The sequence below is a fragment of the Miniopterus schreibersii genome, assembly GCF_964146895.1.
Source record: "Miniopterus schreibersii genome assembly, chromosome: 8".
Classification (NCBI taxonomy): Eukaryota; Metazoa; Chordata; class Mammalia; order Chiroptera; family Miniopteridae; genus Miniopterus; species Miniopterus schreibersii.
Window position 1 is genome coordinate 4,408,221 of NC_138109.1, and position 15,273 is coordinate 4,423,493.

The 15,273-nt window shown below is 56.0% G+C and overlaps 1 protein-coding gene across 1 annotated transcript in view; it reads right to left on the minus strand.

The window, feature by feature from the left end:
- Positions 1-15,273, minus strand: part of TNFRSF8 (TNF receptor superfamily member 8) — a gene marked incomplete at its 5' end in the record, with an annotated part of 50,001 nt that overhangs the window by 20,451 nt on the left and 14,277 nt on the right. The window contains 5 exons of the mRNA XM_081144340.1: positions 708-824; positions 2,804-2,964; positions 3,312-3,405; positions 6,784-6,936; positions 12,008-12,121. Of these exons, the coding sequence (XP_081000466.1) occupies positions 708-824; positions 2,804-2,964; positions 3,312-3,405; positions 6,784-6,936; positions 12,008-12,121 (639 nt within the window). The remainder of the gene's footprint in view (positions 1-707; positions 825-2,803; positions 2,965-3,311; positions 3,406-6,783; positions 6,937-12,007; positions 12,122-15,273) is intronic.

A 15,273-nucleotide genomic window follows, 5' to 3' on the forward strand; every position in this document is an offset into this window, starting at 1 on the left:
CATGCTCTGTGTAGGTGAAAATAGAGCCACTGCCCCAAGAGATGAGACAAATGTGACTTGCTTGGTAAGAACATATCTCCTGGGCGTAATGAGACACATTTGGAACAGGGAGGTGACTGACAAATGTTTTCTTGCAGGAGAGAGTGGGTGAACAGAAGCTCTCTGAGAAGAGGTCGCTGCCATCGAAACCCACAACTGTGGCCCTCCCTCCAGGGAGCACAGCCGTGCCGTTCCCTTTCCCCTCTCCTCCCCCCACAGGCACATATCTCTTAAACTCCAAGGGACCCCACGAGACCCGCAACCAGGGGAGCAGCGGTCAGCGGCAGCTCATCCTGGGCGAACCCCTTGAAGCTGTCTCCAAGGCCCCCTTTTCTCTGACTCCACAGGGAGCCAACGCAGCCCGGCCTAGGCTCTCCTGCTGCTGCTTCTGTGCCCTTCCTTGCTTCACTGTCCTAAGTGTGTTTTTGCTGAGGTCAATAAGTTCTTGCTTGCTTTTCTACAAAAATTTTAAAAACCCACAACCGTGATTGGGAGTCACTAGAAGCTGACAGCTCAAAACACCGGAGAGCTGAACCAGGACCCCGAGGGCTGAGCAGTCCAAGATCAAACTCTGGACTCCCTACCCCCAGCTGCTTCTCAATCTCTCCTGCAAGACCCCAACCCCCCAGTCCCTGGAAGGAGCCCCTGGAGGAAAGATAGGCTCTTACCTCCTGAACAGCTCACGCAGGCTGTGCAGCGCCCATCCCTGTCCAAGTAGTAGTCCTGCTCACATTGCTTCCTGCAGTCGCTGGACCCCAGCGGGCACAGGTGCTGTGGGGACAGCCCTAAGAAAAGAAACAAAGACAGTCCAGTCCAGGTCACCTTGGCAGAGGCCTCACCTCCTCACAATCACTGAAGCGCCCTCTGCCCCAGCTCCCTAACTGCACACGTCATTTCCACCCTCCAGAGGGAGACATGAGGCTCAGAGAGGGAAGGAATGTGTCTAAGGCCACACAGGAGAAGAGTTCTGAGCTCCCCTATTCTTTCGGTTCCCCCTCCACGATCCACCATTTGCACTATGCCAGAGCCCTCACTCCACGCTCACTGCTATTCCACTGCCCTCCTCAAAACCTTGGTAGCCACTTTTCCTTTGAGATCAGCCATGAGGCAAGGGTGCCTGCTATCACACCCTCTATCCAGCATGGTACAGGGATCCTAGGCAATGCAATAAGACAAGAAAAAGAAAGAAAGGTGGTAAGATTGAGAAAGGAAGCTATCAATCTGTTACAGACAGATGATATCACTGCGTACACAGATAATCCCAACGAATCTGCAGATCATTACTGGAACTAATAAGTGAATTAGCAAGGAGGTTAAATACAATGTTACTATATCGGGATCAATGAAATGTCTATATTTGGGTTGAATCACATGAAATTGCTGTTTTGATAGGTTAAATATTAGCAAGTTCACATGGTTCAAAAAGAGTTAGAACATGATGTATTGAAAAAGACCATCGGCATCATCACTGGAAATATCAAATACCTAGAAATTTAACAAAAAGATGTAAATATCTCTACATAGAAAATGGCAAAGCACTATTGGGAGAATTTAAAGGAGGCCTGGATAAATGCAGGGCTGTGCCTTACGCTCAACACCGTCACAGGGGAGCCTCTCCAACCTGATCTCCAGCTTCAGTGCAACCCCAACCAAAATCCCAATGGGACATTCTGTGCAATTTGAAATGCTGATTCTAACATGTATGTGGAAAAGCGAATTACTAGAATGGTCAACGCACGGCTGACGAACAAAGTTGAAGAGGCGGCTCGACCATCCACAAAGACTTATTGAAAAACCACAGGGATTAAGGCAGCATGGCATTTGCGCAGAAGAGACAAGACGCATGGGACAGGATACAAAGGCCCGAACCATACCCGCAGACACGGGCGCCCGACCTCCACAAAGCTGGCACGCAAAGGCGAGGGGAAGGACGGCGTGTCTGATCAGTGTGGTGGTTCAGCTGGGTGTCCGCGTGGACACTTTTAACATGACCACTGCCTCGCACGGCACACACGAGCCAAGCTAGATGGCAGAGCCAAGCATGCAAGGGGAAACAGTGCTGATCCCAGGCAAGAAATGTGGGACGTCTTCCGACTTCAGGGGAGGAAGAGGCTTACAAAGCAGGACATAAAAAGCACCGGTCACAAAGGAGATGAGTCAGTCTGACCGCATTAGGACTAAGAGCATCTCTTCATGGAAAGACCCCGGGGAGACTGAGAAGGTGAGCCACGGGGGAGCACAACTATAGGACAAAGGGCTCAAAACCCAGAATTATAACAAGTCCTGTAAATCAATTAAAAAAAAAAAAAACTCAAGAGAAATGAAAAATACATTCCAACAAAGATTCGCCTTTCATTATAGCGAAAAAGTGGAAACAATCCAAATATCCAGAGACTGTCTGGATCAGCAGTGAGGCGAACCTATACGATGGAAGGCTATTTAATAATACACAGGGGCATGGCCAGCCCATCGCCGTGGGAGCCAGGAGAGCATCAGATCGACACCTGCAGAGGCCACCTGCTCCGTCACAAGCAGCAGTGCCTGTCTCAGAGTCTGGCACACAGGAGGCCCCCAAAACTGGTGTTAAATGAGTGAGGGCTTCCATGATCTACTCTGGCCCTTGACGCTTTCAGTCTCTCTTCTCCCCCCACTGGGAAGGACCACAGCTCAGTGCCCGCCTGCCCTGAGCCCCCCCCCACAGATCACCCACCAATCAGACACCGTTGCCGTGGGAAACAGCCTGTAGCTCCTCTAGAGAAATTACCTGGACCCGGACTTGGCTTCCCCACAGAGGAGGGAGAGTTGGGGGCCCTCATCATTTCCGACTCATCTCCTGGAGCGAGGGGAGTGGCCCTTCCAAGAAGCGAGGTCCTGGCGTCGGAGCCCGCTGCGGTCAGGATGAGCTTGGCCTGGGGTGTGGTGCCACTGGGAAGAAACCCAGAGATGGAATGGGCAGTTCTGCCGAGGGGGTGAGGGACGCCTGTGCTGGGGGACAACCATTCCCATAGCGAAGGCGCCCCCAGACCCTCTGCCCACAGCCAGGGAGCAAGGGCTGTATTTTCTAGGCCTTCTGGTTCTCCTGTGCAATCAGGGCAGGCAGGGCACACAATAGGGCCTCAAGTGACTTGAAGGGTTGGCAGAGAGGCACCCCGGAGCCCTGACACCTTGTGCTGAATCCCACCTGTACCCCCAGCCCAGCTATGGTCCAGGCAACCTGTCAGGTGAGACAGCCCCACACTAAGGTCAGCTGGAGGGGAAGGGCAGGGAGTCACCTGGCAGGCGCCTTGCAGTCCTCTGGGCTGGTGCCACAGTCCGGGCTGGTCCCTGGGGAAGGTGGCTCACAGACGGTGTCGCTCTCCGCTGTGCCTGCAGGGGCCACAATGCCTTCAGACTTGGTACTGAGGAGCCTGAAGACTCCAGGATCAGACTTTTACCCCCATAAACCAGAGTCCCAGGTGGGCGCCTGAGAAACCCAGTGGCCACCTGGTGTTTGCACCTGCCCAGCCTCCACTCCCCCTGGGGTAAAGCAGCTTCTTTCTCCCAGGAACTCTCCCCATCTCAGTGTCTGTGCTTAGGGGCTGGGATGGACTGGCTTCCCCTTCCCTTCCAAGAGCAGCCATGGGACCAGGCTACTGGCTCAGGGATGGGCACACGACCCAAGCCACGCCTTGTGTCTGGTTGTTGGAAATGTAAGAAGAAGCTGTCTTTCCACTGGGGTTGGGAAGGAGCAAACCTGGAGCTGCTGGTACCTAAACATAGGGGAGCAGAGACGAGAGATGGGAAAAGACAGAGTTCCTGGATCCAGCTATGCCTGAAGCTACCCAGAGCTATCCCCAGACTTTTTAGTTACATGAGCCAAAAAATTTGAGATTTTGTTACTTGCAACCGAAAGAGTCTCATGATTATAGTAATACAGTCTTCACAAGGCTGCTGTGGGCATCGACGGAGAGTGTGCCTAAGGCGCCCATCACACGGTGTGACGTGTAGCAAATGCCCACAAACAGTATGTCCTTTCCTCAGTGGGCTCTTGCCCCATCACTCAGAAAGTGACCCTCGCGTGTGGGATGTGATCTGAAGGTTTCGGTGGGCATAGGTATGAACAATGCTGACTCATCTTGTGTACCTGAGTGTGGTAGGTGACCACACCTGGGGGTGACATTCAAACCCTAGTCCGGACAGTCTCTGCTCTGTGGTCCTGAGCAATCTGTCCGCCATCCCTGGACTTCCATTTCCTCGCCTGTAAAGTGGAGCTAACACAGTCTGCCCGTGGAGCTTTGTAGACTCGAAGAACGAGAGCCTACGTGAGCTCTTAGTGAGGGGCTCAGCTAGGAGCTGAATCTAAAGCAGAAACGACTCCCCCTTTTCCAGTTGGAGAGACTGAGACCCTGAGAGCTGCCCCGTGGGAGGGTCCACAGGGGAACTGAGAAGTTAGCCAGGTGGGGCAGCCAAAGGGTGGAGTGCTTCCAGAGGCTCCGTCCAACAGAGATTATGTGAATCACGCGGGCCATTTAAAATTTTCTAGGAGACACATTAAAAAAGTAGAAAGAGCCCTGGCCAGTCTTGCTCAGTGGTTAGAGCGTCGGCCCACGGACTGAAGGGTCCCAGGTTCAATTCTGGCCAAGGGCACGGACCTCGGCTGTAGGCTTGATCCCTGGCCCCGGTCAGTGCGAGAGTGGGAGGCAACCGATCACTGTCTCTCTCCCCCTCCCAGCTCTCTCCGGAAAGCAATGGAAAAAATACCCTCGGGGAAGACAAAAAAAAGGGAAAAGAAACGTGAAATGAATTCAAATAATATATTCATTTAACTCACTGGACCTAAATATATCGTGTCATCAGGAAATCGATATAAAAATAATTAACGAAATGTTTAACATCCTTTTGAACTAAGTACCTGAAGTCCAGTGCATATTCTATACTGACAGCATCTCAAGGCCACTGGACACATTTTAAGTGCTCAGTGGCCTCGCGTGGCTGGCCACTGGGATGGCCTCGGGCAAAGAGAGGACTCTGGCGCCACCGTGTGGTAGTCACAGGAAAGCCACTGAGCGGGGCCTGCCAGCCCCGGCTGGGCCAGGCGCCCTGGTGGGAACAACTCAACTCAAGGCATTTGACAGATGGGGAGACTGAGGCCCAGAGAGCGGTGGGAACACGCCCCTCTCACAGACGCAAAGCTATAGGAAACCCCAGGTAGCTGACGTGCAGCCCAGAGCGCTTTCCACTCCGCCATCCAGCCCCGCTTGCAGGTGGTGGGCTTCTGCGTGTCCCTTAGCGGAGTGTCTTGTGGGACCCAGCTCAAGGCTGAGTAGGAGTTAACTGAGTGAATGGGAGGGAAGGGTGTCCCAGACAGAGGGAACAGCATATGCGAAGGCCTGACTAGAAGGGAAAAGCACTGCCCACCCACGGAACTGAAAGAGGATAGACCAGGTGGGGCCCAGAGAGTGAGGGGGCTGGTGCCAAGAGCTGGGGCTGGAGGAGCGAGGGGCCACGGCACGTGGGGTCCTGGTAAAAACCTCGCCCTCGAGACCCTGCTTCTGGGAAGATGGTGGGTGCACTTCCTCCTGCCCCCTCATTAGGCACAGCTAAAGGACCCTGAAAAGTGGGAAAGAAAAGGCAGACAGGCAAGGGGCCTTGGGACCCTCGAGCGACACAGCGGAGAGTCCCCTGGGTTTTCTCTTTGCTTCACATATCCCAGACTTGGAGCCCAATAAAGCAGCAACCTAGAAAGGCCCAAGTACACAGGCTTTTAAAAAGTCCCCTAAAAAACCTGTTCTCCTTTATCAAAGGATCACCGCCTTATTATTAGAGCAATAGGAAGACACTGAATGTTTCAGGCAGGTGTGTGTGAGAGGGAGACACACGCACAACCTGGTTTGGTTTTGCGGGGAGGCTCTGGCTGTCTGCCATTAGGGAGAAACTGGGGGTGGGGCAGGAGAGAGAATCGGGAGGCAAAATCTATGGGACTTTGGGGATGGGCTGTCTGTAAGGGAAGGGAGGGAAGAGAGAAGACTGGCAGAGAGGGGGTGGGGATGGGACGTTGGAGAAGGGCCAGGTCACGGGCACTTTCCTCCCCGGTGGACACGGCTTCCTCTGATCCCATCTTGCCCCTCCCCGTGTCCCCTGTATGGTGGTGGCACCTCTTCTGGGCTGTCTCTAAAGCCCGCCCTCTGCCCCTGCCTCCCTTCTGGAAGGTATTCTCATGCCACCTACACAGATCTGTGGCCCTTTTCTCCTCTCTGGCCACTGGCCCTCCTTGCACATCAGAAAGTTAGAAGCCCAGAGAAGACAAGGAAGTTGCCCGAGGTCACACAGCGAGTTGGAAAAGAGCCGAGTTTCTCAGTCTTGAGCCTGGTGCCCAGTCTCTCGCTCCTCTGACTCCCGAGGTCTCGACTGTGAAATGGGAAACCAGCCCTCCCCTCCCAGGGACCTCCCAGGACAAGGACTTGAGGTTTCTTTCTTGTTTATTGGACATCCGAGAACTTTTACCCTGAGCCTTCCACCATCCCAAGACCTCTTCCAAGCCAGGCCTGGGCCTTGGGCCACCAGGGTCTCTCTGAGCCGGGGACACTGAGGGGAAGGGGCAGCAGGGGGCTCTGGGGCCTGGGGCACCCAAGGCATCACTGTGAAAGGGGCTGCGATCTGCCCACAGGAAGGAGGAAGGCGGAGGTGGGAAGTCATCTGGAGGCCGGTGGGACAGTACAGCATCGGCGCAGATCTCAGCCCTGGGCTGGGGGTGGGGGGGCTTACCTGGGAACTTGACAGTCATCCCTGGGGGGCAGACGGAGTGGGGGGAGCAGCGGGCACAGGAGTTGGTGGCTGACGTGGCACAGAACATGCCAGGCTGGCATTCGCAGACACGGGGGGAGCTCCCTGAACACGGCTTCTTCTCCACGAGGTCATCTAAGGGACACAAAGGAGGGTCACCGAGGACAGAGGGAGGGCGAGGGAAGGGGACCAGCAGGCCCGCCAGGGACAGTGCAGCCGTGAGAGGGGGTGCTGCGTGGCCTTCGCAGGGCAGGGCAGCTGGCAGGCTCAGCCCTTTGCCAGGATGTTCCCGGGATGAGGGCAGGAGGGCAGGCGGGGTCCGTGAGGCAGCCTCACCTCCCTCCCACCCACGTCCCTGGAGATCCCTAAATTGGTATTAAAAAATAACTTAACGTCCTAATTTTAAAATGGGCAAAAAGGACATGGAGGGGCATTAAACACATATTTCTAAGTGAAAGAAACTGATCTGTAATACAGGCTATCTAGATGGGGATTTCAACTCTAGGACATTCTGGACAAGACAAGACTACGGAGGCATCGAAAGGAGCAGCAGCGGCCCGGGCCCAGCGGTGAAGGGCTGGGGGGGCAGACAGGCAGGGCACAGAGGGGTTTAGGGCACTGGGGCTCTTCCGATGACACTGCAACCGCGGGTACACGAAGCTATGCGTTTGCCAGAAACCACAGAACTGTGAGCACAAAGAGTGAACCTTAAAGCGAACTATGAACTTGAGTTAACAACGTGCCAGGACCGGTTCATCAGCGGTGACAATGGCCACAACCACGCAAGGTGTTAGCAGGAGACACTGTGGGGGTGGGGGGCATGTGGGGACTCTCGGTACTTTCTGCTCAATTTTTCTATAAATCTAAAGCTGTTCTTTAAAAAGGTCTATTAAGTATTTTTTTTAATAAGCCAAGGACTTGAGAAATTTTTTCTCCAAAGAAGATACACAAATGGCCAGTAAGCGCATGAAAAGCTGCTCAACGTCGTTAGTCATTAGGGAAATGCAAATCAAAACCACGATGAGATACGACGTCATCTCCACCAGGAGGGCCAGGACCAGACCGACAGACGACAGCAAGCGTTGGCGAGCCCGTGGGGATACGGGAACGCTCACACGCTAGCGGGAAGGCAGGTAGGCTGTGGCGTGGAAACCAGTTTGGAGGGTCCTCGAAAAGTTAAACACAGATTTATTTATTTTTTTGTTTTACTTATTGATTTTAGAGAGAGAAAGGAAGGGGGGAGAGAGAGAGAGAGAGAGAAACAACTATTTGTTGTTCCACTTAGTTACACATTCATTGGTTGAGTCTCTTATGTGCCCTGACCGGGGCTCGAACCCACAACCTTGGCGTAAGGGGACAACACTCTAACCGACTGAGCTGCCAGCCAGGGCCAAACACACATGTGCTATCGGATCCAGCAATTCCACTCCTACGTATCTGCCCAAAAGCATCCACGCAAACACTTATACATGAGCGATCGTAGCGGCTCTATTGGTAACAGCCAAAAAGTAGAAATGACCCAAGCGGAAGGACATTGCGACACGTGCTCCAACGTCGCCGCCCCGGGAGGACAAGCTAAGGGAAATAAGCCGGTGGCAGGAGGTTCGCCTGTAGGCTCCACTTCCAGGAGCTTCCCGGACGAGTCCAGCTCACAGGCTGTCGCGGGCGGGGACTGGGTGGCCGCGGGCGGGAGCTGGTGTCTCACGGCGGCCACAGGGCTTCAGCGGCGGAGGATGAAGGAGCTCGGGCGGCCGGGGGCTCGGCCGGGTGGAGCATCGACTCCATGCCCCGAGGCCGCGGGTTCAATCCCCGCTCAGGGCGCACAGGAGAGTCAAACACTGACGCATCCCTCAGGGGGTCGACGCATCGGTGTTTCTCCCTCCCTCTCTCTCAAATCAATACAGAAAACTCAGAAAGGAAAGAAAAAGTTCCGGACACAGCCGATGACGGCTGCCCAACCGTGCGAATGCCCTTAATGCCACTAAACAGTAACTCAAAAATGGTTAAAATGGTAAACTTTATGTTATGTATATTGGACCACAATATTTTTTTTAAAAAGTCACGCTGAGCCCCCCGCGGCAGCCTGGGCCGCGGAGACGAGCCAGCCAGCGCCCAGTGAGGCCCGCAGGTGTGACGGAGCTGTCCCCGCACCGGGCCGGGCGCAGGGAAGGCGGGCGGAGCTGCTGTCCCCGCCGAGCCTGAGCAAGAAGGAAAACGGGAGCCAGGCCACCCTGCAGGCACAGGAACGGGGGGGGGGGGTCGCAAAAAGACGGGGGTGTATCTGCAAAGACAGAGAACCCGGTCTGATGCAAACAGACGCGACCCGGGAGGGCGTCGCACCCACGGACACCTGCCACGTCTGCATTGGACGGAGGGAGAGCCGAAAGGGAGCGTGGCTTTAGGGGGATGGGATGCGCCCGGCCGCTGTGGCCCATCGGGTGTCCTCCCGCCTGCTGAAAGGCCAGCGGTTCCCTTCCAGGGCCGGGCGCGCGCCCCGGTTTCGCCTTGGTCCCCGGGAGGGGCTGCGGGAGGCGGAGAGCCACGTGTCTCTCTCACACCACGTGTGTCCCCCCCCCCCCGCCTTCCCCTCTCTCTAAAAACACCCCCGCGTGGGGATGAACACCTACACCGCCACGGTGCATTTTAGAAAACGGGTGAGCTGAGAAGGGAGGCGAGCCAGCAGAGCCGAAAACGAGGGGGGAAACTGAGGCACGCGACACCGTCATTGGAAATCCCATCGGCAAAGTCCCCGGAGGCGGGACGCAGGGGACCCGACAGGGGGCGAGAAGACAGAAAATCCCGGGGATGCCAGGCTCACAGGCAAAGCCAGGAACGCGGCCAAAGCCGGCGACGGGCGGAGGGACGGCCCGAGAGCCGAACACGCGGATCACCGGAGCCCTCGGGCTGACGCTGAGACGCACGGGGCGGCGGAAGGAGGTTTTCAGTGGTTGGCACGGAAAACACAGTCATTAATAAATCATAACACAAGAATAAACTGTGTTTCGCACGCCCCACGTGTGTTTAGCGGAGAGAAACATCTGTGTCAGTTTCCCCGGAACCAGGAGGAGCTAAACCCGCAGACAGCACAGAGGTGCGGGCCCGGGGAGCCCCGCTTCCACACGGCCGACATCGACGCGTATTCTGGTTCCAGTTCTGATCCCTGAGGGTCAGGGAAGAATTGTTCTTCAGTCACCTACAGGGAGGAAGGGGAAGGGGGACTGCAGACCCCCCGCGGCGACACAATCACAGGAAGGCAGCCAGCCGAGGCTGCCTGCAAACTTCTGGGGGGTTGGATATTAGGCCCCCCAAGTTGTCATTCAAATGTAAAGGCCACGGGCGTTCTCCAGTGAAAGGAGCCGAGGGAGGCGCAAAGAGGGGTCCTTCCTGAAAAACCCAGAACAATCCACGCGACCGCGAAATCGGGCGACGAACGAAAACGAGCGATTCCCCGAGAGGCGGGCGGATGCCCTCGCGGGGCTCCCCGGCCACGCTCGGCCCGCAAAGTGAAGCCAGCGTGCGGGGCACCCGGGCCACGGGGCACAGTGTCAACACCACAGACCACGACAGGGCAAAATCACGCGTGAAGCAGGCCAGGAAGAGGCGGGGAGGTCGGCAGGCCTCGGACTTCACGACAAAGGCCGTCTGCTCGGTCCTGTCCCCAGACTGAGACGAGCAGACTGTGACTTTATCCCAAGAAATGGCCGTTCCTTAAACGACTCCCAACGCCTTCCTCTTTTCTTGATGTCAGCGGGTTTTGTTAGGACGGTTTAGGTTCTTCACTTCGGCTCCTTCCTCTGAGACGTCGGAATAAAACTGAATGTGGTCATTTTAATGCCGTGGATGGTGTGATCCTATCCTCCTAACAATTCCCTCTTCCTGACTGTAGTCTGGGGGGGACGGCAGAGTTGGCTTGAGTTTGGGGTGGCGAACATATATATGTAGCTTGCACTTAATAAGACGCAGTCATTCGTTTTAAAACTTTAAAAGTATGCCAGAGCCCGGCCGGGCGTGGCTCAGCGATTGAGCATCGATCTAGGATCCGGGCGATCAGGGTTCGATTCCCGATCAGGGCACATGCCCGGGTTGTGGGCTGCAGCCAATCAATGACTCTCTCATCATTGATGTTTCTACCTCTCTCCCTCTCCTTTCCTCTTTCTGAAATCAATAAAGATATATTTAAAATAAAAAAATAAAGAATAAACTAAAACTATGCCAGAGAGATGCGGGCATAGCGAATGGCAATACCAGCACCTAACAAAAACGGAATCCAGGCGAACCCATTACAAGGAGCAAAGAGGTATCTTTCGTGTTGATGAAAGGCCCAAGTCTCCAAGAAAACATACTATTCCTGAACATGGTACCTACTAACACAGCTTTGACATCTATAAAGCAGAAGTAGATAGAGCGCAATGAAAATCCGATGAAAAGCACACATATTGGGAGATAGATTTTAACACACCTGCCTCAGAAATCAACCTCTGTGGAGGAGACCAGACCACATAAAACTGTGTATTATTTAAATAACACAATTAATAAATGATCTCATAGGTATATACAGAATTTTGTATGGAACAAACAGAACAGACATGTTTTTCAAACGCACTAAACGTGCTAAAAATGTGAGTATTCATTAACCCAAGAAATCGCGACAAAGTTCCCCACGCCACCCCCCAAAAAACCCACACAAAACCAAAACAAACACCGGGAGAGCTCACCAACCGCATTCACTAACCATCATAAGAAACTCACAACAAAGGCGCCTTCTGAGAAACCCCTGGAAGCTTGTGGTCTCCGGGAAAGAACACAGCCCTTGGGGGTCTGACCGTCGGTTCAAACTCCAGTTGGGCCACTCACCGGAGTTTCGTAACTTTGGAAAGGCCCTGAAGCTCCCTAAGCCTCAGTTTCCTCACCGTGAAGCGGGGCTGAAAAAGAACCTTCCCCTACGGGTTCCGCAAAACTTAAACTCAATAAATCTGAGAGTCCCTCCCTTGAGGAAACGTGTTAAGGAAGCCTCTCCAAAAAAGCACAGACGCAAAAGATCACGGCTGAGGCCAGGTCACAGATCCAGAGCGGTAAACCGAGGCACCAGGGGACCGACGCGGGGCGCAGTCTCCGGATCGCGACGCTCTCCACCTTCCAGATTCTCTGTGTGTCCCCGCGGGCCCCTCCCCGGCAGGACCCCTGGGGGGAAGGAGCAGGCTCTTACCTCCGCAGCTCACGCAGGCGGTGCAGCGGTTGTCCCCGCTCAGGTAGTAATCCCGCTCGCACTGCTTCCTGCAGTCAGACGGTCCCCGCGGGCACAGCGGCTGCAGGGCCAGCCCTGGGGAAAGAGCCAGAGAAGCTGCAGGCCAGGCCGCCCTGGCAAACCCTCGGAGGCCACCCCCTCCCCCAAAACCCCAAGCATGTCAGTGCGACTCACACCCCCGGCGGAGGCACCGAGGCCCGCGAGGGCAGGCCCCGCCTCGGGTCCCCTGGCAGGCCGAGAGGCAGCGTGGCTCGGGGGTAAGAGCCGGGCCTGGGATTCCGGGGCTGCCACATGCCAACCGGGTGGCCCTGGGCAACTTACAATGATCTATGGGCGCTGCGTTAATACACGGGGGCACCTGCTAGGGCCGCTGCGTGGTGGGGACTGGGAGCCCAGCCCAGAGACCAGAGGCACCTGCTCCAGCCCGACCGACAGGCTGGCGCGTCACCCAGCAGGGCCTGAGTCCCGGCGTCCGGGGAGGGCGGAGGCACGATGCCGAGACCCCGCGCGTGGGGCACAAGGGTCGGGAAGGTCGCGGGGGCCCACGGCGCGTTCTCCTGCCCGGACCGCCCCGGGTCCGCCGTTCCAGCCCGCGTGTCTCCCACAGCCCACTCCCAAGCACGCACATGTCCCAGGCGGGCAGTCGGAGTACATCTCCAACACTGCGACGGGCTCACGGGCATGCGACCCTTGCCAGCCAGTGAGCCCATCTCTGAGAGTGTCACGAAAGCTACCAGGAACGAGCCCCCCTTCTGTACTGCCGGGTTCCCGCTTCAGAGGGCACTTTGGGCCCAGAGCTGCCCCGTCTTGGCGGCTGCAACGTGGGCACCGTCTACCTGGGAAGGAGGCGGCTCAGAGGCCAGCAGAGGCCACGGACACCGAGAAATGGACTCCTGATGACATCATTCAAACCCGAATCAATGGATTTTCTCCGTTACCGAGCCAACTACTTTTTTCTTCTTATTATTATTTTTTTAATATATCTTTATTGGTTTCAGAGAGAGGAAAGAAGAGGGGGAGAGAGAGAGAAACATCAGTGACGAGAGAGCCATTGATCGGCTGCCTCCTGCACGCCCCCTGCTGGGGATCGAGCCCGCAACCAGGACACACGCCCTGCCCGGGAATCGAACCGCGATCTCCTGGATCCTAGGCCGATGCGAAACCACTGAGCCACGCCGGCCGGACGAGCCAGCTGTTTCTCTCTTGTCTCGTTTGGGCCTGAGTTAGGCTTCTGTTAGTTACACCCCAGGGACTCTGGGCCAGGGCTTCTGAGCATTTCCTGTGCCCCTGAGTCATCCAGGGGAAGCCTGGGGACAGGGCTCGGGGCGAGGTTGCTAAGTGCAGAGTGAACAGAATTCGAGGCCCAGAGGGACTCGCTTGGTGGCGGGATTTTTCCCACCCAGCTCGCATGTAGCGAGCGCCCCCCTGGCGCCCACGCTGATTTAGAGATTGGAGGAGATGGGGACCCTGCTCCCGTGGAGCTCACGCTCTAGCCTGGGAAAGAGAAATGGGCAAGCCGGTTTCCAGCGTGGGTGCAAACTAAAGAGAGTATAGCAGCAGAAAGAGAGGGAAAGGCGGGGGGAGTGGAGAGGGAGCCCTAGAGGTGGTCCGGTGGCCTCGCCGCGCCCCGAGGACTGAAGGAGGCTGGGGGAGCTTTCTGGGCAGAGGGCACTGTGAGTGCAAAGGCCCTGGGGGAGGCCCAGGCTTGGAGTGTGCAGAGAACATAAAGGCCCAGGGCCTGGAGCAGACAGAGCAGAAGAATTATGACTGTTTCCTCATTTCTCTTTCCCTTGTTTCCCATATTCCACAGAGAGCTTCTCCACGATCACTTTCACAGTCAGAAACAGAAGTGGTTAATAAAGGCTCCCACAACTGCGGTGATGCTCTTAGAGCTGGTTCCCAGGTGTCCTGTCCTGACCAGCCTCCAGCCACATTCTGCTCCCAGTCCCAGATCAGTGCCTTTCCCACTCCAAATGTTCTGTCTGTCCTAACGTTTCCGTCACTGCCTTCACCTCTGGCTCAGTTTTGGGGTTGTTAGGCCACCGCGGGGGGGGGGGGAAGCTTCATTGGCCCCAGAAACTGCCCTCACTGAGTCTGAGCCTCCTGCCTCGCCCCCTCCCCTCTCCCACTCCCTTTCTCACCCTGTGCTTCCAACACATGGAACCCCAGCCTGCTCTTGAGTGGCCTCTCCGCGCCCACTCCATGCCTTGGCATACTCTGTGCCCTCCAACCAGAGCACACTTCCACGCCTCGGCCCGACACACTCCTGCTCATCCTCAGGACTCCTTCAGAGGCTGGCTCCTCAAGGAAGCCCTCCTGAATGCTCGCACTAGGCCAGGTCCCCCAGGGGTGTGTCCCCACAACCCCCAGCAACCCTGCCCTAGATTCTAACGGCCTGTTCAGCAGACAGATGTCGCAAGGGCTTCCCAGTCCATGGGTCCCACCCCTCCCCCAGCAGCGGTCCAGGGCAGTCCTGGCTTTGGGGCCAGAGCAGAGGCGAACATCCGGAGTCAGCTGAGCCATCAGATGCTTTCTCCTTGGTTTTGGAATTGGGGCCAAAAGAGGTTTGTCTGGTGTTTGCCCGGCTTCCCTGGAGAACTGCAGATGCGGAAGGGAGCTGTGGGCCAGCCAAGCTTGGCCCAGGGCAGGGAAGACAAGGAGGACTCCTCCTCCTTCCTGCTCACGGCCCTTGGAGAAACCCTCTGCTCCTGGGTCAATGTGGGATACACTGGCTTAGCCCCAAACAAGCCATGCTCTCTGCTTAACACCAGGCCTGGCTGCACATGGTCCCCCTGGGCAGGTCTTGCCCATCTGCAGGGAGGCCCCTCCCCATGGGCAGCGAGTCTGATCTAGGGAGCAGGGTGCAAAATAGTGAGGGGCTTGGGCTCTCCTCTGAGGTGCTCTGCTGCCTCCCAGATGCGATGCCATGGGGGTCAGCACCGAATACGACCAAAGGGCTTGGGGTTCCGATTAGATGCCATATTCGAGCCCCACCTGAGCCACTTACTAGCCTGTGACCATGGACAGATCCCTGAACCCCCCTCTAGGTTTCTTATCTGGTCCAGTGAGCTAATATGTAGGTAAAGTACTCAGCACTGTGGCTGGCATGGAGCACACTCCACCAATGTCACTCACTGCCATTGCTATGAATCAGTGAGTGAGCTCCCCATCACTGAGGGTGTGTAAGCAGAGGGCTGGGGATCAGCTGTCAAGGATGCTAAAAAGGG